The sequence below is a fragment of the Scyliorhinus torazame genome, chromosome 21, assembly GCF_047496885.1.
Source record: "Scyliorhinus torazame isolate Kashiwa2021f chromosome 21, sScyTor2.1, whole genome shotgun sequence".
Classification (NCBI taxonomy): domain Eukaryota; kingdom Metazoa; phylum Chordata; class Chondrichthyes; order Carcharhiniformes; family Scyliorhinidae; genus Scyliorhinus; species Scyliorhinus torazame.
In genome coordinates, this window is record NC_092727.1 from 103,120,376 (window position 1) to 103,142,720 (window position 22,345).

The following is a 22,345-nucleotide window of genomic DNA, read 5'->3' on the forward strand; positions in this document are numbered from 1 at the left end:
CTAAGCCCACACCTCCACCCTATCCCCATAACCCAGTAACCCCGCCCAACACTAAGGGCAATTTTAGACACTAAGGGCAATTTAGCATGGCCAATCCACCTAACCTGCACATCATTGGGCTGTGGGAGGAAACCGGAGAACCCGGAGGAAACCCACGCACACACGGGGAGAACGTGCAGACTCTGCACAGACAGTGACCCAAGCCGGGAATCGAACCTGGGACCCTGGAGCTGTGAAGCAATTGTGCTAACCACTAAGCTACCGTGCTGCTCAAATGTTCACAATGAAAACATTTTACACCTGATACATGTGAAGCCTCTGTCACGTTAATCTTCACAGTGGGCCTGCCTGCACCCCACCCCTGTTGCCCTCCACTCCACCCACTCCCCACCCCCCTGGGCACAGTGATCAAAGATCAAATGCCCGCGATGCAGACCCCATTAAGAGGATTGGGTGCTGTCAGCAGAAAGGCAGGAGTCAGACTTTGGCATAAACAGAGGAGCACCAGAGCTAAGTTCACCGTGAGTTATCATCACTGCTGCCTTGTATATTGACCCACTGACAGTGCTGACACAGACCCATCACACTGGGGTGATGTGACACAAACCAGACCTTGGCGGGATAGAACAGGGTAGTTGGCTGTGCGGGTGGGTGGGGTGCTGTGGGAGGGATACGCATTGAACATTCAGGGAATGGAACCACTTCCTGTTAATGAAGGGCACTCCCTGAATGTTCCTTAAGGGGTGCAGTGGCCCCCTGAAGATGGGGTGCCATCTCCAGCCAGCGTCGACCCTGCTGCCTTCTCTGGCGTCTGGCTGCCTGGGCTGCCACCAGCACTGCGAGGGTATCCTCAGTGGCGATGGTAATGCCATTGAATGTCAAGCGGTGGTGGTTAGATCCTCTTTTGTAGGAGATGATCATTGCCAGGCATTTCTGTGGTGCAAATGTAAATTGCCACTTGTCAGCCCAAGCCTAGATATTCTCCAGGTCTTGCTGCATTTGGACATGGACTGCTTCATTATCTGAGGAGTCATGAATGATGCTGAACATTGTGCAGTCATCCGCAAACATTCCCACTTCTGACCTTATGACGGAAGGGAGGTCATTGATGAAGTAGCTGAAGCTGGTTGGGCCGAGGACACGGTGCTCCGGTTTCCTCCCACAGCCCAAAGATGTGCGGGTTAGGTGGGTTGGTTATGTTAAATTTCCCTTAGTGTCCAAAAAGCTTAAGTGGGGTTACTGGATTACGAGGATAGGGTGGAGGTGTGGGTTTGGGCAGGGTGCTCTTTCCAAGGGCCGGTGCAGACTCGATCGGCCGAATGGCTTCCTTCAGCACTGTAAATTCTATGACTCAGTCAATAATGGTCCATTCTATTTGAAACGCCATTGTCACATGCTAGCCATAGATACCTTTTGGAGTTCTTCTTTTCCTTTGTGCAAAGGTCCATGGAAAACACCATTTCCATCACAAGATAAAAGAGGCTGGGCCCCAAAAAATGGAACTGAAGTACATGTTATTCTGGGAAGAAGACAGGAGAGGTGTGCATGTTTTTAATATCAAGTATTTCAGATTCACGCAATCCAAAGACTGATCTGATTTGTAGTCAACAAAAATATAGTAACTACTTGCAACAATGTAAGCTGTTATTCTTGGAATGGAATGAAGTGTTTCCTTTTAACCAGCTATATTCAAAATGCAGATTAAATAGCTACAATTATGTAAGGATTTGAATTAAAGATCTATTGTATAGTGCGAGTGAAACATTCATTTCTTTTAGAAACATCTTGCCTGTGTTCTTTCATTTAGTATCAAAGTGGAGGTTTGCTTCTCGTACATCGTGAGCACCGGAAATAGGAAGTACAATCGCAACATTAGTAAGTATCACCACTCTGAGCTGCTGTTTACAAGGCAGTACATGTAAATTGTAGAATGCTGGCTTCACTAGGGAAATACGTTTTGGTCATTGAATCAATATCATTTTCTTCGTCTTCAGCAGCTGAAAGTTAAAATTGTTTGGTCTTGTGTTTGGGGTCGAGATGGGCTTCCTTGGTGGGTTTGACTTTCTCTGAGGAAGCTACTTAAGACTCCAGTTTGTAAAATCATGATTATTTATTTACAGCTCTCTGCACATCTCAGTAACTATACACAATGTTGAAATTTTCCTTCCCCCCCAGATCCCTGTTACTTTGTCATGTAAGCTTGCAGCACAGTTACATCAGTGTGAGATGCTTCTGAAATAAGCATTTAAATATGCTGCGCCCGTTTCAAGCTGAATTTTCCTGGTATTCTCGACCCCCACCAGCGCAGCGTGAGGCTGGAGGGAATTACTACTGGACTCCGCCACCAGAGACCAGACGTGATGACCATGGCGGGGGGTGGGGCTCGGAGGGCTTTGGTGCCAGGTGGTCAGGGACATGGCAGGGCAGTGCCAGGTTTGCACTACCAAGAGGCGGAGCCTGACGGGTCAGACCTGAAGGAGGCATGAAAGGGGAGAGAGACATGATGGGGGGGGGGGGCACCTGGTGAGCCCATAGCGGAGTTTCTCTCATCCAGTGGGGGAGGGGGGGGGGCGGAAGGCACTGCTACCAACAATTAGGGGGTGGGGTTGGAATGCCGGCAATGAATGTGGGGGAGGGTCGGGGTGTCAGTGGAATGCCGACGAGGATTGTCGGTGGGGGGGGGGAGACCTTTAAAGATGCGCCCTGATATCTGTGGAGCTGGTTGCCAGCTCTATGAGGCCCCGCCAGAGTGATGGCATAAACCACGCTGACTCATTCTTTTTCTCTAAGAGGCTCAATTTATGGAGAGAAAACTGGTCCGTGCAACTGGAGAGCTTACACCCCAATTTTCATTTTGAACCTTACACTTTGCCAAATTCTGGTAACATTCCGCCCACAGAGTCGGATGCGAATAAGCAGTGACTCTGCTTCAGTAACTGTCTCCACAAGTTACACTGTGGTCTGTTCTAGCAGATGTTCACCATGTGGTGACCAGAATGGTCATTTACTATTATGATGAACATCTGCATTTGTTATTAGGGTTTCAGTTTATTGACAATGTATAGGCAGCTTGCTATTCAATACCTTGGGTTTGTTCAAAGCCCTTCTCTGTGACTATCTTGCCTTAGTCCCCCCCCTTCCATTTTATTCTCCCTCATTGTTGCCTGCTTTTATTTTTTTGACTTAACCGTAAGTTATTTGAAAGATCTACCTGCACAGGACGAAGCCTACCGAGATGCCGATTGTTGTTGAAGGCCATTAAATTGATTATTTTTCTTTCTACACAGCTCTTAAATACACCCTGGAGGTTGAGAAAGAGAGGCACGCTTCTCCACGTATTAGATTTATTAAGACAAAGAGTGACACTTATAATGGGTTTTATTCAATGCCGGGAGTAAAATGCCAGACTGTCCGACTGGGGTTGATGGTAAGGTGAACCTGCCTTTGTGTCATTTTAATAACTTCTTCAAATAGTCTTTTTAATGCACATTGGGTGACTGGCTCTGCTAAGTTCAGGAATGACATTTGTTACGGTATAGGCCTCAAGTTAAACCTTTCCAAAGAAAACCAACTCCCATTGGAATCCCATTGAAAAGTCAGAGAGAGGGTTTGGTTCAAAAAAGCAGTGGCCGAGATCTATCAGCCTAAAAGGCAGCGCGGCGCAACGCGACCGGTAGATGCTGGGAGATCCCTGTTCCTGGATCTACCCATCTTGCGGGGACATAGCTTTAAATTGAGGGGAGATAGATATAGGACAGATGTCAGAGGTAGGTTCTTTACTCAGAGAGTAGTAAGGGCGTGGAATGTCCTGCCTGCAACAGTAGTGGACTGGCCAACACTAAGGGCATTCAAATGGTCATTGGATAGACATATGGACGATAAGGGAATAGTGTGGTTGGGCTTTAGAGTGGTTTCACAGGTCAGTGCAACATCGAGGGTCGAAAGGCCTGTACTGCGCTGTAATGTTCTATGTTCTATATGCCATGCCTCGTGAGGGATTTCGCGAGACGTTGCGATGTGAATCCCACCCATTGTGGGCAAGATCACTTTTTAGCAAATCTACATATTAGAGTGAGACAACTAGTCCCATTCTAATATGCAACGATCTACCCAAGGCATGTGGTCGAACTCCATGGCCTTGGAGATCTTGGGTGAGCGCTGTTCAGTGCCGGTCTCCACAAACAGGGACCAGACAGAATGGCACTCGTGGGGGCCTCTTAACTGATCGGAGGCCACCAGCTGCTTGTCCTCTGGGTAGGATGGCACTGCTGGTGCCACCTGGACACTTTGACACTGCCAGCCTGGAACCCTGGCAGTGCCACCTGGGTGCTAGCCTTATCGGTGAGTTGTGGTTTGGGGGAGTTCGGGGGTCGAGAGTTTGGGACGCCATTTAAAAGTGGCGCCCCGCTCTCATCCTGCATTGAGGAGTTCCAGCAAGCGGAGCTCCTCAGTGCAGAAAACGGGACTAAGTGCGACCTCGGCCACACGTTCCCCGATGAGACCCGCAATCTACCCAAATGGTTGTTCGATAACATGGGGCGCGATTCTCCGACCCCCCACCAGGTCGGAGAATCGCCGGGGGCTGACGTGAATCTCGCCCCCGCCGTGTCCCGAATTCTCCACCACCAGAGATTCGGCGGGGGCGGGAATCGCGCCGGTCGGCGGGGGCGGGAATCGCGCCGGTCGGCGGGCCCACCCATGTCGATTCTCCGGCCCGCGATGGGCCGAAGTCCCGCCGCTGACGACCCTCTCCCGTCGGCGTGGATTAAACCACCTTTTGAAAGGCGGGACAAGGCGGGCTCCGGGGTCCTGGGGGGGGCGCGGGGGAATCTGGCTCCAGGGGATGCCCCCACGGTGTCCTGGCCCGCGATCGGGGTCCAGCGATCCACGGGCAGGCCTGTGCCGTGATGGTACTCTTTTTCTTCCGCCTTCGCCATGGTCTTCACTATGGCGGAGACGGAAGAGACCCCCTCCCCTGCGCGAGGATGACGTCAGCAGCCGCTGACGCTCCAGCGCATGCGTCGCCCGGCGAAGACCTTTCGGCGCCGGCTGGCGTGGCGCCAACGGCCTTTCCCGCCAGCCGGCGGAGCGGAAACCACTCCGGCGCGGACCTAGCCCCTCAAGGTGGGGGCTTGGCCCCTAAAGGTGCGGAGACTTCCGCACCTTTGGGGCGGCCCGACGCCGGAGTGGTTCCCGCCATTCCATTACGCCGGAACCCCCTGCCGCGCCGGGTAGGGGAGAATCCCGCCCCTGGTGTTTCTCGGCACTCGAGCAGTGGGAGACACCCAGTCAGATGCGCGCCCGGGGACTGTTCCCATTTAGGTAGATCGCACCCAGTATGTTGTTTTGATTTCTATTTCTGTTTATAAAACTGCCATTCCCATTCTTGTCACCCCTAGTGTGTTTCACAACATAAAAGACATTGGACGGAATTTTACCAAGAAATGGCAAAGTGACAGGCTCTGAATAAAACCGGTGTGTTTCTATCTCAAGATCTCCCACACTTTGCCATTTTTTAAGAAGGGGGCACGATTTGCGCCGTCATTGTGAGGGGCAGGGCAAGTTCAGCTCCGGGCAACCCCATTGCAAAATGAAGTTAAAGACCCCCGCCCACATACACCGGCACTCCCCATCAATGACCACTGGCATCAACTACCCCCCACCCCCAAGGATCACTGACATCAACCCCCCCCACACATCACCAAGGATCATTGCCATCAGCCCTTTCCCCTCAGGGTCGCTGGCATTGGGGCATCAGGGCCCTCTCAATTGGTCTCCCTATAGACCCCGCACACCCTCTACTACATAGGCACAGTTCCCAACTTTGCATCGCAATGGCTACTTTTAAATGTCTGGCTTAACTGATTAATTGCTGATTGATCAAACTTTTCCTCTAAAATGCCAGCATCTAGACAATGGCAATTTGCATTTATATTGCATGAAAAGTCAGCATGTTCCAAAATGTTTAGTCAACTAAACACTTTTTGGAAGTGTAGTTGCTGCTGTAGTGAAGTGTTCCAAGGCACTTCACAGAAGTCAGAGCAGGTAACCAAAATCTGAGTCAAAGAAGAAGAGAAATGTGGGGAGGCAAAGAGGTTTGAGGTGGAAGTTCCAGAGCAGTTGGGCCAAGACCGGTTGTGTGGTGGAAGAAGTGGAAGTTGCATTAGAGATCTGCCCTATCCCTGCCAGACTCTGGGCACTTCCATAAGTCCAGATTCCTCTCCTTATTCCCTGGAATTTGATGACAGTTCTGGTCACCGCTTTACAGGAAGGGCATAATTGCTCTGGGGAGAGTGCAGAGATTTGCTAGAATGTTGACAAACCTTGAAAGTTGCAGCGATAAAGATTGATCGGATAGGCTAGCGTTGTTTTCCTTGGAACTGAGTCTGAGGGGTGACCTAATTATGAGGGGCCTAGATAGGGTAGCCAGGAACAATCTGCTGCCCTAGCTGAGGGGTCAGTTACCAGGGGCATAGACTTAAGATGGTTGGCAGAAGGATTAGAGATGACATGAGGAAAGATTGTTTCACCCAGGGGGTGGTGGACATCTGGAATTCACTGCTTATGTTATTTTGTGAGGCTGAAATGCTCACCTAATTGAAAGGTCACTGGATCTGCATCTGAAGTGCTGGGACCTGCTGGGACCAGGTGCTTGAATGTGGGATTAAATTGAGCAGCTAGTTTCTGTTGTGGCTGGCGCTGACACAATGAGCTGAATGGCCTCTTTCTGCCCCATAACCTTTCTATGGTTCTATGGGTATTGAATCTTTCCACAGTCCAATAGCCAGGTTTAATTACCCACTAAGGGCCTCAGTGGCAGCAGACCTTACCTCTGTGGACTTAGCCAGGGGTGGCGGCGGGAAGGCGGCAGGTTCCTGCTTGATTGAATGCTGCCCTGGCACCAAATTAGCCATGAAGAAGAGCACAAGATTCTGCATCCTCTCTGCTGTTTCCTTGTCCTGCCACTCACCTCTCCCGGTTTACTGACTGTGGGGCTTTCCGACTGGCAACCCAGATCATGACCTTTTTCCCAATGCTTTCAAGGTCGGATGCTTTTCCCAATTCTCCTCGGGCCATTTCAGTTCAGCCAAAATCTGGATCTTCCCTGTGCTTTGGTGAGTTAAGATGTGGAGATGCCGGCGTTGGACTGGGGTGAGCACAGTAAGAGGTTTTACAACACCAGGTTAAAGTCCAACAGGTTTGTTTTGATGTCACTAGCTTTCGGAGCGCTGCTCCTTCCCCAGGTGAATGAAGAGGTCTGTTCCAGAAACATATATATAGACAAATTCAAAGATGCCAAACAATGCTTGGAATGCGACCATTAGCAGGTGATTAAATCTTTACAGATCCAGAGATGGGGTAACCCCAGGTTAAAGAGGTGTGAATTGTGTTAAGCCAGGACAGTTGGTAGGATTTCGCAGGCCAGATGGTAGGGGATGAATGTATTGCGACATGAATCCCAGGTCCCGGTTGAGGCCGCACTCATGTGTGTGGAACTTGGCTATAAGCTTCTGCTCGGCGATTCTGCGTTGTCACGCGTCCTGAAGGCCGCCTTGGAGAACGCTTACCCGGAGATCAGAGGCTGAATGCCCTTGACTGCTGAAGTGTTCCCCAACTGGAAGGGAACATTCCTGCCTGGTGATTGTAGCACGATGTCCGTTCATTCGTTGTCGCAGCGTCTGCATGGTCTCGCCAATGTACCACGCTTCGGGACATCCTTTCCTGCAGCGTATGAGGTAGACAACGTTGGCCGAGTCGCACGAGTATGTACCGCGTACCTGGTGGGTGGTGTTCTCACGTGTAATGGTGGTATCCATGTCGATGATCTGGCACATCTTGCAGAGATTGCCATGGCAGGGTTGTGTGGTGTCGTAGTCACTGTTCTGAAGGCTGAGTAGTTTGCTGCAAACAATGGTTTGTTTGAGGTTGCGCGGTTGTTTGAAGGCAAGTAGTGGGGGTGTGGGGATGACCTTGGCAAGATGTTCATCTTCATCGATGACGTGTTGAAGGCTGTGAAGAAGATGTCGTAGTTTCTCCGTTCCGGGAAAGTACTGGACGACGAAGGGTATTCTGTCGGTTGTGTCCCATGTTTGTCTTCTGAGGAGGTCGGTGCGGTTTTTTGCTGTGGCGCGTTGGAACTGTCGATCGATGAGTCGAGCGCCATATCCCGTTCGTACGAGGGCATCTTTCAACGTCTGTAGATATCTGTTACGCTCCTCCTCGCCTGAGCAGATCCTGTGTATACGGAGAGCTTGTCCATAGGGGATGGCTTCTTTAATGTGTTTAGGGTGGAAGCTGGAGAAGTGGAGCATCGTGAGGTTATCCGTGGGTTTGCGGTAAAGCAAAGTGCTGAGGTGACCGTCCTTGATGGAGACGAGTGTGTCCAAGAATGCAACTGATTTTGGAGAGTAGTCCATGGTGAGTCTGATGGTTGGATGGAACTTATTGATGTCATCGTGTAGTCGTTTCAGTGATTCTTCGCCGTGGGTCCCCCATGACGACGGCATTGCTGCAACAGCCTCAGTTGTCGGTGTTGAGTACTGAGGCTGTTGCAGCAATGCCGTCGAGCAGAAGCTTGTAGCCAAATTCCGCTCCCATGAGTGCGGCCTCAACCGGGACCTGGGATTCATGTCGCATTACATTCATCCCCCGCCATCTGGCCTGCGAAATCCTACCAACTGTCCTGACTTGACACAATTCACACCTCTTTAACCTGGGGTTACCCCATCTCAGGATCTGTAAAGATTTAATCACCTGCTAATGCTCGCATTCCAAGCATTGTCTGGCATCTTTGAATCTGTCTATATATATGTTTCTGGAACATACCTCTTCATTCACCTGAGGAAGGAGCAGCGCTCCGAAAGCTAGTGACATCGAAACAAACCTGTTGGATTTTAACCTGGTGTTGTAAAACTTCTTGGTGAGTTAAGTAAGTGATTTTTTTTTTACAAAGAAATGGCATTTGCATTGTGCCCTTGTCTTCTGTACTGCTTTTATTGTACAGTTCACCTATATTTACCAAACTTATTCATTGTTAACTTCTCTATCCATCACAGTCTAATCATTTGCAATTTTTGTTCTTCCCTTTGTTCTACTCTCTTGTCATCTATTCTTTTTGTTACCATATCCTCTTCTCATTTTCCTTAGTGTATCGTGCATATTGTGTCTTCGTGTATTCTACTGATAATTACTTTATCCGCATGTCGAACGTTTTGATTGTAGATGCCTTTATCCTCCAGCCATTACCAAATTTATTTGTGGTCATGTACTTAAAAATATTACCATCTGCAAGAACTTCCTGTCAACAAAATTCTGGCTAATTCTTCCCCTCAATTTACTCAGGACAATTCCAATGCTTCAGTTCTTCTAAGTATGGACAATTCAGAACAGGCTAGACTGAAATCCTTGACGGAGCATCAGGAGTTTTGAAGGAACATCAGTCTCCTTGGCAATGATGAATTCCTGATATTACTTGGCACTGAAATGCATCTTCTGTGTGTTTACAGGACAATGTGGAGGATAAGCTTCACCCCATTTCTATCACGCTGAGATACAATATTGTCAATAAAAATGAGTCTGGTCAAAGAATGGTCGATATGAATGATTATCCCATAATGAATCAAGCGAAGCCAAACACAAAAAAGGTAAGACGGGGGACCTAAATAAGGTAATCAGTTTGGTGCTTTCTAAAGATCAGTAAGAAAGGAGAAGGAGCAATGTGTAGGACCATTCATTTGAAGCTTGAGAGAACAATGGGGAAGTTGTGGTCCGGAAGTCCGCAAAGAATCACTAATCAAGTAAATGTCATTTTTCATGCACCTTGATTGGGAGTGCAAGGGAAGTACAAAACGATACGTTTCAATTCATAGAATAGAATCATGGAATCCCTACAGGAGGCCATTGCAGGAGGCCATTCGGCCCATCTAGTCTGCACCGGCCCTCTGAAAGAGCACCCTACCTAGACCCATTCCCCTGCCCTATCCCCATAATTCCACCTAACCGTTGGACACTAAGGGGCAACTTAGCATTGGCAGTCCACCTAACCTGCACATCTTTGGACTGTGGGAGGAAACCGGAGCATCCGGGGGAAACCCATGCAGACACAGGGTTCTGTGCAACTCCACACAGTCACCCAAGGCGGGAATTGAACCTAGCGCTGTGAGGCAGCAATGCTAACTACTGTGCTGCCCTTTTTTTTCTATTGCAGCTCCTCTTGTTGAGTTTGTCACTAATAGGTTGAACACGTTTTCCGGGACATATTGCACAAATTTTTCTCCCTCAGTTCCCTTTATATTGTTTGAACCCTAGTTGATATTGGGATAGTTAAAGTCTCCAACTATTATTGTCCCCTTGTTCTTACAGGCAGAAATATGCCTACATATTTGATCTCCCTTTCGCTATTTGGGGGTGTGTAGTGTACTCCCATTAGTGTCACGGCCCCTTGTTTATTTTTAAGCACAACCATAAGGCCTCGTTTGTTGATCTATTTAGTGTATCATCCCTTCTCTTATAAAAGAAGCTGAAGGGTTGCACAGTGGTTAGCACTGTTGCCTCACGGCGCCAAAGACCCGGATTCGATCTCGGCCCTGGTTCACTGTCCGTGTGGAGTTTGCACATTCTCCCCATGTCTGCGTGGGCCTAACCCCCCTCAACCCAAAGATGTGCAGGGTAGGTGAATTGGCCACGCTAATTTGTCCCTTAATTGGACAAAAATAATTGGGTACTCTAAATTTAAAATAAATAAATAAAAGAATTTGATGACGATTGTGATCAGATTATACAACCAATGTTAATAATGCCAAATTGATCAAAAGGATATTGCCAGAAATCTCCAAATGTATCCAATTAGCTAATCTGCAGAGTCCTGTTTGATCACTGCTCCATCCTTAGTTACACAATCTCACATTGGCGGAGATGGTACAGTTAAATAAGGAAAAAAATAAATCAGCAGTCTCGCTACTGACTATCCAGTGATCTGTGCTGAAAGTGCACAAGCGTGAATATTGGTTTCGGACAAGATTAGGATTAGTTATAACTGCCCATGTGGTTGAACAGTTGAATAGCTGATAAGTGCTACCGAGGCTCTGATGTGATTAAACATGCATAAACATGGGTGAATTCCAAAAAGACGTGTCTTACACACAATCAGTTTTGCACTTTCTGGTGAGTTTTCTATGTTAATATATACAAAACACTTTTTGCAGATACATTTTCAGAAGGAATGTGGCGATGACCGGACCTGCAAAAGCAATCTCAAAATGAAACATAGGTTTGGCAGATTAGACAGCAATGAGGTGTTTCATCCCATCAGACGGTAAGGGGAAGAGAAGGACTTAGATGTTTGGTGTTGGTTTCCTTTTCAAAAGCTTGCTCACTGGAGCATGAAAGAGCCCAGTCACATCTTTGAAACGGAGGAAAATGCAAAACAAATACTTATTCTGGTCTTTAAATCTCTCCGTGCATGACCTTACTGCTCCAGCTCCATATCCCGGCAAGATCTTAGCGCTGCTTCAATTCTGGCCTATTGTACATTCCCCAATATTAATTGCCCCGCCATTGGCAACCTTGACTTCAGCACCAGGATTCCTTCTTGAAACCTCTTCACCTCAGAAATGCTCTCTTCTGTTAAAGATTTTGTTCACCCGCCCTAATATCTCCTTCAGCACTTTGGATGTCAAATTTAGTTTAATAATGTCCCTGGGAAGTGCCTCTGGCCATTTAATCCGGGCTGGATTCTCCTGTTCCTCAGCTGCGTGTCGCTCGGCGGCGCGCTGTTCGCTGGTGGCGTTATTCTCTCTTCCCGCCGCTTGTCAATGGGGTTTCCCATTGTAATCACCCCACGTCACCGGGAAATCCACGGGCGAGGATGCGCTGCAGGCCGGAACAGGGAATCCGAAGACCGGAGAATTCCAGCCGACATGAAATGCTCACTATAGCCTCAACAAAATAAGTGGTAAAGTGTTCGGAAACATGGCATGAAAATAACTTGCTATAAACTTGTATGGACATGTATATATATGACTGGCCATGTTAGCTGGGCTCCATTGCAGTCCAGTGCAGTTCAATACCAAGTAGCTTTTTCAGTCCTTTGTGTCTGTTTGGCGGATCTGCACCTCGACTCCACCTTCCCAGCATTGCTTCATATCCCTGATAGCAACTCCGTCCATCCCTCCCCTTCCCTCACCCGTCCACTTCAACTACATGTCATATGAGAATCCAGATCTTGACTGGATAGTTATGGAAGAGAAATGCAAAAATTACTTAAATTATGGGAGATGTGTTGGCTCCAGTGATTATTTACTGCATTAATTAGTAGTTTTGATATCCTGGGAGAAGAATAAATTACAATAAGATTTTGATCACTGAGTTGTGCTTTCATCAGCAAGAGGTTGCGAGAAGTGGAAAGAACACGGAGAATTATGTATTTAGGGCTTAGAGGAAGTTCAAAGAGCCACTGCCCTTAGCAAGGTATCAGCAAAAATGGGGGTTAAAAGAGAGGCAGGCCCCGATAAAAAGAGAGTGGTGTTGGAGTACGGGAGCGGGTTGTCTGCAGAGCACTCGACCGAGGACTACTCCCCGCCCTATCCCCGTAACCTCACCTAACCTTTGGAGACTAGGGGGCAATCAATTTAACATGGCCAATCCACCTAACCTGCACATCTTTGGACTGGAGTTTTGTATTCAAACTTTAGTTTCCTCTTAATGAATTGTTTTCCCCGCCTCTACGACAGTGGAATTATTGCTTGTCAGCACAGGGAGCGGGGGCAGGAGGACAGGGAGTGGGGGCAGGAGGAAAGGGAGCGGGGGCAGGAGGACAGGGAGTGGGGGCAGGAGGAAAGGGAGCGGGGGCAGGAGGACAGGGAGCGTGGGCAGGAGGACAGGGAGTGGGGGCAGGAGGACAGGGAGCGTGAGCAGGAGGACAGGGAGCGTGAGCAGGAGGACAGGGAGTGAGGGCAGGAGGACAGGGAGCGGGGGCAGGAGGACAGGGAGCGGGGGCAGGAGGACAGGGAGCGTGAGCAGGAGGACAGGGAGTGGGGGCAGGAGGACACGGAGTGGAGGCAGGAGGATAGGGAGCGGGGGCAGGAGGACAGGGAGTGGGGGCAGGAGGACAGGGAGCGTGGGCAGGAGGACAGGGAGTGGGGGCAGGAGTACAGGGAGAGGGGGCAGGAGGACAGGGAGTGGGGGCAGGAGGACAGGGTGCAGGGGCAGGAGGACAGGGAGCGTGAGCAGGAGGACAGGGAGCGTGGGCAGGAGGACAGGGAGTGGGGGCAGGAGTACAGGGAGAGGGGGCAGGAGGACAGGGAGTGGGGGCAGGAGGACAGGGAGTGGGGGCAGGAGGACAGGGAGCGTGGGCAGGAGGACAGGGAGCGTGGGCAGGAGGACAGGGAGCGGGCCAGGAGGACAGGGAGAGGGGGCAGGAGGACAGGGAGTGGGGGCAGGAGGACAGGGAGCGTGGGCAGGAGGACAGGGAGCGGGGGCAGGAGGACAGGGAGCGGGGGCAGGAGGACAGGGAGTGGGGGCAGGAGGACAGGGAGAGGGGGCAGGAGGACAAGGAGTGGGCGCAGGAGGACAGGGAGAGGGGGCAGGAGGACAGGGAGAGGGGGCAGGAGGACAGGGAGCGGGGGCAGGAGGACAGGGAGCGGGGGCAGGAGGACAGGGAGTGGGGGCAGGACAGGGAGTGGGGGCAGTAGGACAGGGAGCGGGGGCAGGAGGAGAGGGAGAGGGGGCAGGAGGACAGGGAGTGGGGGCAGGAGGACAGGGAGTGGGGGCAGGAGGACAGGGAGTGGGGGGCAGGATGACAGTGAGTGGGGGGCAGGAGGACAGGGAGTGAGGACTGAACAGGGAGCGGGGGCAGGAGGACAGGGAGCGGGGGCAGGAGGACAGGGAGAGGGGGCAGGAGGACAGGGATGGGGGCAGGACAGGGAGTGGGGGGCAATAGGACAGGGAGTGGGGGGCAGTAGGACAGGGAGCGGGGGCAGGTCAGGGAGTGGGGGCAGGAGGACAGGGAGCGGGGGCAGGAGGACAGGGAGTGGGGGCAGGAGGACAGGGAGTGGAGGAAGGAGGACAGGGAGTGGGGGCAGGTCAGGGAGTGGGGGCAAGAGGACAGGGAGTGGGGGCAGGTCAGGGAGTGGGGGCAGGACAGGGAGTGGGGGCAGGAAAGGGAGTGGGGGCAGGAGGACAGGGAGTTGGGGCAGGAGGACAGGGAGAGGGGGCAGGAGGACAGGGAGAGGGGGCAGGACAGGGAGTGGGGGCAGGACAGGGTGTGGGGGCAGGAGGACAGGGAGTGGGGGCAGGAGGACAGGGAGTGGGGGCAGGACAGGGAGTGGGGGCAGGACAGGGAGTGGGGGCAGGAGGACAGGGAGTGGGGGCAGGAGGACAGGGAGTTGGGGCAGGACAGGGAGTGGGGGCAGGACAGAGAGTGGGGGCAGGAGGGCAGGGAGTGTGGGCAGGAGGACAGGGAGCGGGGGCAGGAGGACAGGGAGTGGGGCCAGGAGGACAGGGAGTGGGGCCAGGAGGACAGGGAGAGGGGGCAGGACAGGGAGTGGGGGCAGGAGGACAGGGAGTGGGGGCAGGAGGACAGGGAGAGGGGGCAGGACAGGGAGTGGGGGCAGGAGGACAGGGATTGGGGGCAGGAGGACAGGGAGAGGGGGCAGGACAGGGAGTCGGGGCAGGAAAGGTAGTGGGGGCAGGAGGACAGGAAACGAGTGCAGGAGGACAGGGAGTGGGGGCAGGAAGAACGGCAGTGGGGGCAGGACAGGGAGTGGGGGCAGGAGGACAGGGAATGGGGGGCAGGAGGACGGAGCGGGGGCAGGATAGGGAGTGGGGGCAGGACAGGGAGTGGGGAGCTGGTGGACAGGGAGTGGGGGCAGGAGGACAGGGAGCGGGGGCAGGAGGACAGGGAGTGGAGGCAGGAGGACATGGAGTGGAGGCAGGAAGACATGTAGTGGGGGCAGGAGGACAGGGAGTGGGGGCAGGAGGACAGGGAGTGGGGGCAGGAGGACAGGGAGCGGGGGCAGAAGGACAGGGAGAGGGGGCAGGAGGACAGGGGGTGCGGGCAGGACAGGGAGTGGGGGCAGGAGAACTGGGAGTGGGGGCAGGACAGGGAGCAGGGGCAGGAGGACACGGAGTGCGGGCAGGAGGACAGGGAGTGGGGGCAGGAGGACAGGGAGCGGGGGCAGGAGGACAGGGAGTGGGGGCAGGAGGACAGGGAGTGGGGGCAGGAGGACAGGGAGTGGGGGCAGGAGGACAGGGAGCGGGGGCAGGAAACAGGGAGCGGAGCAGGAGGACAGGGAGTGGGGGCAGGAGGACAGGGAGTGGGGGCAGGAGGACTGGGAGTGGGGGCAGGAGGAAAGGGAGTGGCGGCAGGGGGACAGGGAGTGGGGGCAGGAGGACAGGGAGCGGGGGCAGGAGGAAAGGGAGTGGCGGCAGGGGGACAGGGAGTGGGGGCAGGAGGACAGGGAGCGGGGGCAGGAGGACAGGGAGTGGGGGCAAGAGGACAGGGAGTAGGGGCAGGAGGACAGGGAGTGGGGGCAGGAGGACAGGGAGCGGGGGCAGGATGACAGGGAGAGGGGGCAGGAGGACTGGGAGTGGGGGCAGGAGGACAGGGAGTGGGGGCAGGAGGACAGGGAGTGGAGGCAGGAGGACAGGGAGCAGGGGCAGGAGGACAGGGAGCGGGGGCAGGAGGACTGGAAGTGGGTGCTGGAGGACAGGGAGCGGGGGCAGGAGGACAGGGAGTGGAGGCAGGAGGACAGGGAGTGGGGGCAGGACAGGGAGTGGGGACAGGAGGACAGGGAGTGGGGGCAAGAGGACAGGGAGCAGGGGCAGGAGGACAGGGAGTGAGGGCAGGAGGACAGGGAGCGGGGGCAGGAGGACAGGGAGTGGGGGCAGGAGGACAGGGAGTGGGGGCAGGAGGACAGGGAGTGGGGGCAGGAGGAAAGGGAGTGGCGGCAGGGGGACAGGGAGTGGGGGCAGGAGGACAGGGAGTGGGGGCAAGAGGACAGGGAGCGGGGGCAGGAGGACAGGGAGAGGGGGCAGGAGGACTGGGAGTGGGGGCAGGAGGACAGGGAGTGGGGGCAGGAGGACAGGGAGTGGAGGCAGGAGGACAGGGAGCAGGGGCAGGAGGACAGGGAGTGGGGACAGGAGGACTGGAAGTGGGTGCTGGAGGACAGGGAACGGGGGCAGGAGGACAGGGAGTGGGGGCAAGAGGACAGGGAGTAGGGGCAGGAGGACAGGGAGTGGGGGCAGGAGGACAGGGAGCGGGGGCAGGAGGACAGGGAGAGGGGGCAGGAGGACTGGGAGTGGGGGCAGGAGGACAGGGAGTGGGGGCAGGAGGACAGGGAGTGGAGGCAGGAGGACAGGGAGCAGGGGCAGGAGGACAGGGAGCGGGGGCAGGAGGACTGGAAGTGGGTGCTGGAGGACAGGGAGCGGGGGCAGGAGGACAGGGAGTGGAGGCAGGAGGACAGGGAGTGGGGGCAGGAGGACAGGGAGTGGGGGCAGGACAGGGAGTGGGGACAGGAGGACAGGGAGTGGGGGCAAGAGGACAGGGAGCAGGGGCAGGAGGACAGGGAGTGAGGGCAGGAGGACAGGGAGCGGGGGCAGGAGGACAGGGAGTGGGGGCAGGAGGAAAGGGAGTGGCGGCAGGGGGACAGGGAGTGGGGGCAGGAGGACAGGGAGTGGGGGCAAGAGGACAGGGAGCGGGGGCAGGAGGACAGGGAGAGGGGGCAGGAGGACTGGGAGTGGGGGCAGGAGGACAGGGAGCAGGGGCAGGAGGACAGGGAGTGAGGGCAGGAGGACAGGGAGTGGGGGCAGGAGGACAGGGAGTGGGGGCAGGAGGAAAGGGAGTGGCGGCAGGGGGACAGGGAGTGGGGGCAGGAGGACAGGGAGTGGGGGCAAGAGGACAGGGAGCGGGGGCAGGAGGACAGGGAGAGGGGGCAGGAGGACTGGGAGTGGGGGCAGGAGGACAGGGAGCAGGGGCAGGAGGACAGGGAGTGGGGACAGGAGGACTGGAAGTGGGTGCTGGAGGACAGGGAGCGGGGGCAGGAGGACAGGGAGTGGAGGCAGGAGGACAGGGAGTGGAGGCAGGAGGACAGGGAGTGGGGGCAGGAGGACAGGGAGTGGGGGCAGGAGGACAGGGAGTGGGGGCAGGAGGACAGGGAGCGGGGGCAGGAGGACAGGGAGTGGGGGCAGGAGGACGGAGTGGCGGCAGGAGGACAGGGAGTGGCGGCAGGAGGACAGGGAGTGGGGGCAGGAGGAAAGGGAGTGGGGGCAGGAGGACAGGGAGTGGCGACAGGAGGACAGGGAGTGGGGGCAGGACAGGGAGTGGGGGCAGGAAGACGGAGTGTGGGGGCAGAAGGACAGGAAGTGGGTGCTGGAGGACAGGGAGTGGGGGCAGGAGGACAGGGAGTGGGGGCAGGAGGACAGGGAGCGGGGGCAGGCGGACAGGGAGTGGGGGCAGGAGGACAGGGAGCGGAGGCAGGAGGACAGGGAGTGGGGGCAGGAGGACAGGGAGTGGAGGAAGGAGGACAGGGAGCGGGGGCAGGAGGACAGGGAGTGGGGGCTGGAGGACAGGGAGTGGGGGCTGGAGGAAAGGGAGTGGCGGCAGGAGGACAGGGAGCGGGGGCAGTAGGACAGGGAGTGGGCGCAGGAGGACAGGGAGTGGGGGCTGGAGGAAAGGGAGTGGCGGCAGGAGGACAGGGAGTGGGGGCAGGAGGAAAGGGAGTGGGGGCAGGAGGACGGAGTGGCGGCAGGAGGACAGGGAGTGGGGGCAGGAAGACGGAGTGTGGGGGCAGGAGGACAGGAAGTGGGTGCTGGAGGACAGGGAGTGGTGGCAGGAGGACAGGGATTGGGGGCAGGAGGAAAGGGAGTGGGGGCAGGAGGACAGGGAGTGGTGGCAGGAGGACAGGGAGCGGGGGCAGGACTTCTGCTCAACTGCTTTATCATCACACGTGAAAGATGCATGATATGAGGTCGCAGCTAAAAAAAACTGAAACAGGAAAATGAGAGAGTAAATATAGAAATTCCAACACTTAACAAATGCTATTATATTTGGGCGAGGACTGGAGAAGGATGCAGTTGTCTCCATGTTGCTGAAACTTACTTTAAGCTGATTGTTTTTTTATTGCTGCTTCATTCCCAGCATAAACGGCAAGCAAACCTTGGAGTACGATCCACAGATTGGCTCATATGGCCAGAAGCTTGTATTACAAGTGAATGTTACAAATTTCCCAACATCAGCCAGTAACGGCGAGGATGCACACCAGGCCAAGCTGAACATGACCTTACCAAATAAGTTGAGATATGTCGGTGTCCGTGCAGTAAGTAGAGAAGCACTTGATATTTATAATTATTAGGTATTGGAGATGATTATATCAATTCCAGTGCTACATTGCTTCAGAAGCATGGGCGCGATTCTCCGACCCCCCACCGGGTCGGAGAATCGCCGGGGGCTGGCGTGAATCCCGCCCCCGCCGGTTGCCACATTCTCCGCCACCGGATATTCGGCGGGGACGGGAATCGCGCCGCGCCGGTTGGCGGGCCCCCCCCCCCCCCCCCCCCAGCGATTCTCCGGCCCGTATGGGCCGACATCCCGCCGCTGTCAACCCACGCCAGCCGGCGAGGATTGAACCACCTTTGGGACAGCGGGACACGGCGGCGCGGGCGGGGTCCTGGGGGGGGGGGGCGATCTGGCCCCGGGGTGGGGGCCCCCACGGTGGCCTGGCCCGCGATCGGGGCCCACCGATCCGCGGGCGGGCCTGTGCCGTGGGGGGCACTCTTTTTCTTCCGCCTCCGCCACGGTCTCCACCATGGCGGAGGTGGAAGAGACTCCCTCCACTGCGCATCCGTGGGAAACTTGTCAGCTGACGCTCCCGCGCATGCGCCGCCCCGAGATGTCATTTCCGCGCCAGCTGGCGGGGCAACAAAGGCCGTTTCCGCCAGCTGGCGGGGCGGAAATTCCTCCGGCGTCGGCCTAGCCCCTCAATGTTGGGGCTCGGCCCCCAAAGATGCGGAGCATTCCGCACCTTTGGGGCGGCGCGATGCCCGTCTGATTGGCGCCGTTTTGGGCGCCAGTCTGCGGACATCGCACCGTTTCGGGAGAATTTCGCCCCTGATCACTATCCAGTGATTGTGGATAATGTGCAGCAACCACATTGGGCTCAGCCCTGACATTGATGGCCACCACTGTTGAGCGTTTACTGACGAGACTCATTGGTGAAGACCATTTGGACAGAGTGCTGGAGAGCTGACAACTTTTATACGGAAGTATAATCCTGCAAACTGTGCCTTTATTCTGGGAGGAGGGAGGAGAATGCATGAACTTACTTTGTGTCTTTCTTTTAGAAATTAATAACGTGCGATACTGTGGATGATGACATTTTGGTCTGTGAACTGGGAAATCCTTTCAAAAAGTATCAGACGGTAGGTGATTCACCATCTCCCTTTAAATGATGCACAGCAGTTCTAAAAGAGCACAGTTATACTTGGTGATCAAACATCTGTATATCAAGTGTATTAATTATATTGTATTCCTGTATATTGGGTGTATTATCTGCACTACACTTCTGTATATTCAGAGTATATTAACTCTATGGTAAGCAATAATTTCCATCAAATGAACCATGTAGGATAAGTTACATAGGCGAAGCTCACTGTAAGTTGCTTTATCTCTCCAGTAAATTACTTGAATCTTTGAAAGGTGTATCTGGCAATGCGTCCAAGTTTTACCCTCTAACATCTCGAACCCTGAAGAGAAAGGTGTATCTGGCAATGCGTCCAAGTTTTACCCTCTAACATCTCGAACCCTGAAGAGAAAACTATTTTCTGAAAAGTAGTTGCATGTTTACAAATTTGCCCGCTTATTATATACCTACCCTCATTCCTCCTTTCCTGTTCATTTGCTTAGCTTTAATACAGTCCATACAGAACTATTGACCATACTGTGCTTTTAACTTTTTGTGTATTTCATTCATGTGGGTATTGCTGGCTGGGCCAGCATTTGCTGCCCATCCCTAATTGCCCCTGAGTGGCTTGTCTGGTCGTTTAAAAGTCAACCACATTGCTGTGGGTTTTGAATCACGTGTATGCCAGACCAGATTAAGACAGCAGGTTTTGTGAGTGAACTAGGTGGGTTTATACGACAATCAACAGTAGTTTCATGGTCATCATTAGACCTTTAATTCCAAATCTTTTGACGGAACTCAAATTTCACCGTCTGCCGTGGTGGAACTCGAACCCGTGTCCCCAGAGCATTACCCTGGATGTCTGGATTACTAGTCCAGTGACAACACCACTTTGCCTCCATATTATTGAACAATAAACTTGATGAAACAGGTTGGCAGGTAACAACACTCTTGCGCACATATTCTGTGGATCGTATTCCTTTCTCTTGCTGAGAGTTGGATGCAGTGTTGCAGCTGTGTCTTCTACAGTAAGCACCAACATTTCTTTGCGACTCGGTTTCATTGCTAACCATGGGATTGTACTCTGTAAGATCCCAATCTTTCCTGAGTGACTTCCTGCCTCACACATCTTGCTTGTGCCCATCTTCAGTGCCATTGTGTTCTTGCTCGGATCATCGGCCTCTGCCTTTGTTCCAGACTTGATGCACCTAGAGGGTTGGCACCCTTTCGACACCCGACGAAGTTGATGATACCCTCACTTAGTTTAGCTCACCAGCCAAGGTGAGGTACCAGGATTTGACTGCTGCTGTGCATTTATTTTTATTCATTCATGGGATGCGGGCGTCGCTTGCCCATCCCTGAGGGCATTTTAAGAGTCTGTTGGTCTGGAGTCACGCATAGGCCGGACCAGGTAAAGGTGACAGATTTTCTTCCCTGAAGGACATTAGGGAAGGAGATGGATTTTTATGACAATCGACAATGGTTTCATGGTCATCATTAGACTTTTAATTCCAGAATTTTATTGAACTCAAATGTCACCATCTGCCATGGTGGGGTTCACATTACTCTGGGTCTCTGGATTATTAGTCCAGTGACAATACCAATACGCCACTGCCTCCCATTGGCAGCTTGGAAGCAGGAGTAAGAGCTGAGGAGACTGGGACTCTAATGAGCCCTATCTTCATTCAGAACCAGAATGTACAGCTGGCAATGACTTTGATACTAGTACTGTCATAGCAGTCCCCCATATACTCGAATCTATGTTGACGCAGCATTATATCATAAGGAAGCAGTTAACAAGTTGAATTTCCTTTAAGTCTTCCACTAGAATTGCAGATCCTTCTGTAAAACTCTGCTAGAATATAGCACACAACACAATAGAAATGGCCAATAATGTGCTTAAACGGATATTTTTATGAGATAGTAGGGGGAGAATGAAACATTTGAAGACATTTATCAGACATCGAGAATACGCACATGGCTGAGGTGATGGATGGGTAAGGCAGGTCAAAATTAAAAATAGATAACCTCAACTGGCACGGGAATTGAACCCGCACTGTCGGCATCGCTCCCCATCACGAACCAGCCTTACAGTCAACCGAGCTGTCCGACCCCCCCAAGTTGGTGATCAGTTTCACATATACATGCAGTAATCATTCCTCACCACTAGATGGTGAAAGTACACTTTATAAGTACAGGCACCTTAGCTCATGTGGCAGTATGATTTATAATATTAAGCAGATTATGATATTAAAATTTCATAGTACCAGAATTGTTTTCCTCAAGTTACTGATGCAACCGTGAACCTGACATGTTAAGCTGCTGTGCCCCACAATCAAATTGGCGAACACCCTATGCTAAAGTACTGAAGACATGAAGTTATAAATGTCCAAATATAATGCACCAAGGAAATTGAACCCTTTGGAAATACCGAAGGGCAGCCTGGTGCCACATGGGTGCTTGAGCTCATTTCCACCTTACTTGTGGTAAAGACCATTTTATTCTCTGTTTCCCCTCTCCATCACCCTCCCCCAGCCAATGGCACAACTCAGATGCTGGTTGGCAATCTGTGGGAATGGAGCTCAAAACCATTTGCCCCACTGGACTGCTTCTACTGAATTACTTTATTTTTTCGCCTAGTTAGGGAAAGTCTTCATTGATGTAATTTTCACCAAGACAATTAGTAACTAAAATTGCATTTCAGCCCTCCATTTGCGTACATCTTTCAATTCCTTCATGGGTTGAAAATTGAAAGCCATGCGATGGGCATGATTAGAATGTGGATGTTTGCTTTTCGTTGGCGGATCAAAGAAGGGTGAAGAACTGAGATTGCCCCTGTAAATTCATAAACCTCGAGTATTAATTTGATCTCAAAATTGTGTTAAAAGTAGAAAGGTGAAAGGCGTCCAATGACTGGACAACAAATGGGAGTGTCTGAAAAAGCTAAC

The 22,345-nt window shown here is 53.1% G+C and overlaps 1 protein-coding gene across 2 annotated transcripts in view; it reads left to right on the top strand.

The window, feature by feature from the left end:
- Nucleotides 1-22,345, top strand: part of itga3b (integrin, alpha 3b) — a 272,129-nt gene that overhangs the window by 197,164 nt on the left and 52,620 nt on the right. For both annotated transcript variants that reach the window (XR_011937490.1, XM_072487143.1), the window contains exons 11-16: nucleotides 1,808-1,875; nucleotides 3,288-3,427; nucleotides 9,507-9,644; nucleotides 11,205-11,314; nucleotides 18,137-18,314; nucleotides 19,339-19,416. Coding sequence is in view for 1 of the 2 variants with exons in the window: in XM_072487143.1 (XP_072343244.1) it covers nucleotides 1,808-1,875; nucleotides 3,288-3,427; nucleotides 9,507-9,644; nucleotides 11,205-11,314; nucleotides 18,137-18,314; nucleotides 19,339-19,416 (712 nt within the window). In the remaining variant the exon portion in view is untranslated. The remainder of the gene's footprint in view (nucleotides 1-1,807; nucleotides 1,876-3,287; nucleotides 3,428-9,506; nucleotides 9,645-11,204; nucleotides 11,315-18,136; nucleotides 18,315-19,338; nucleotides 19,417-22,345) is intronic.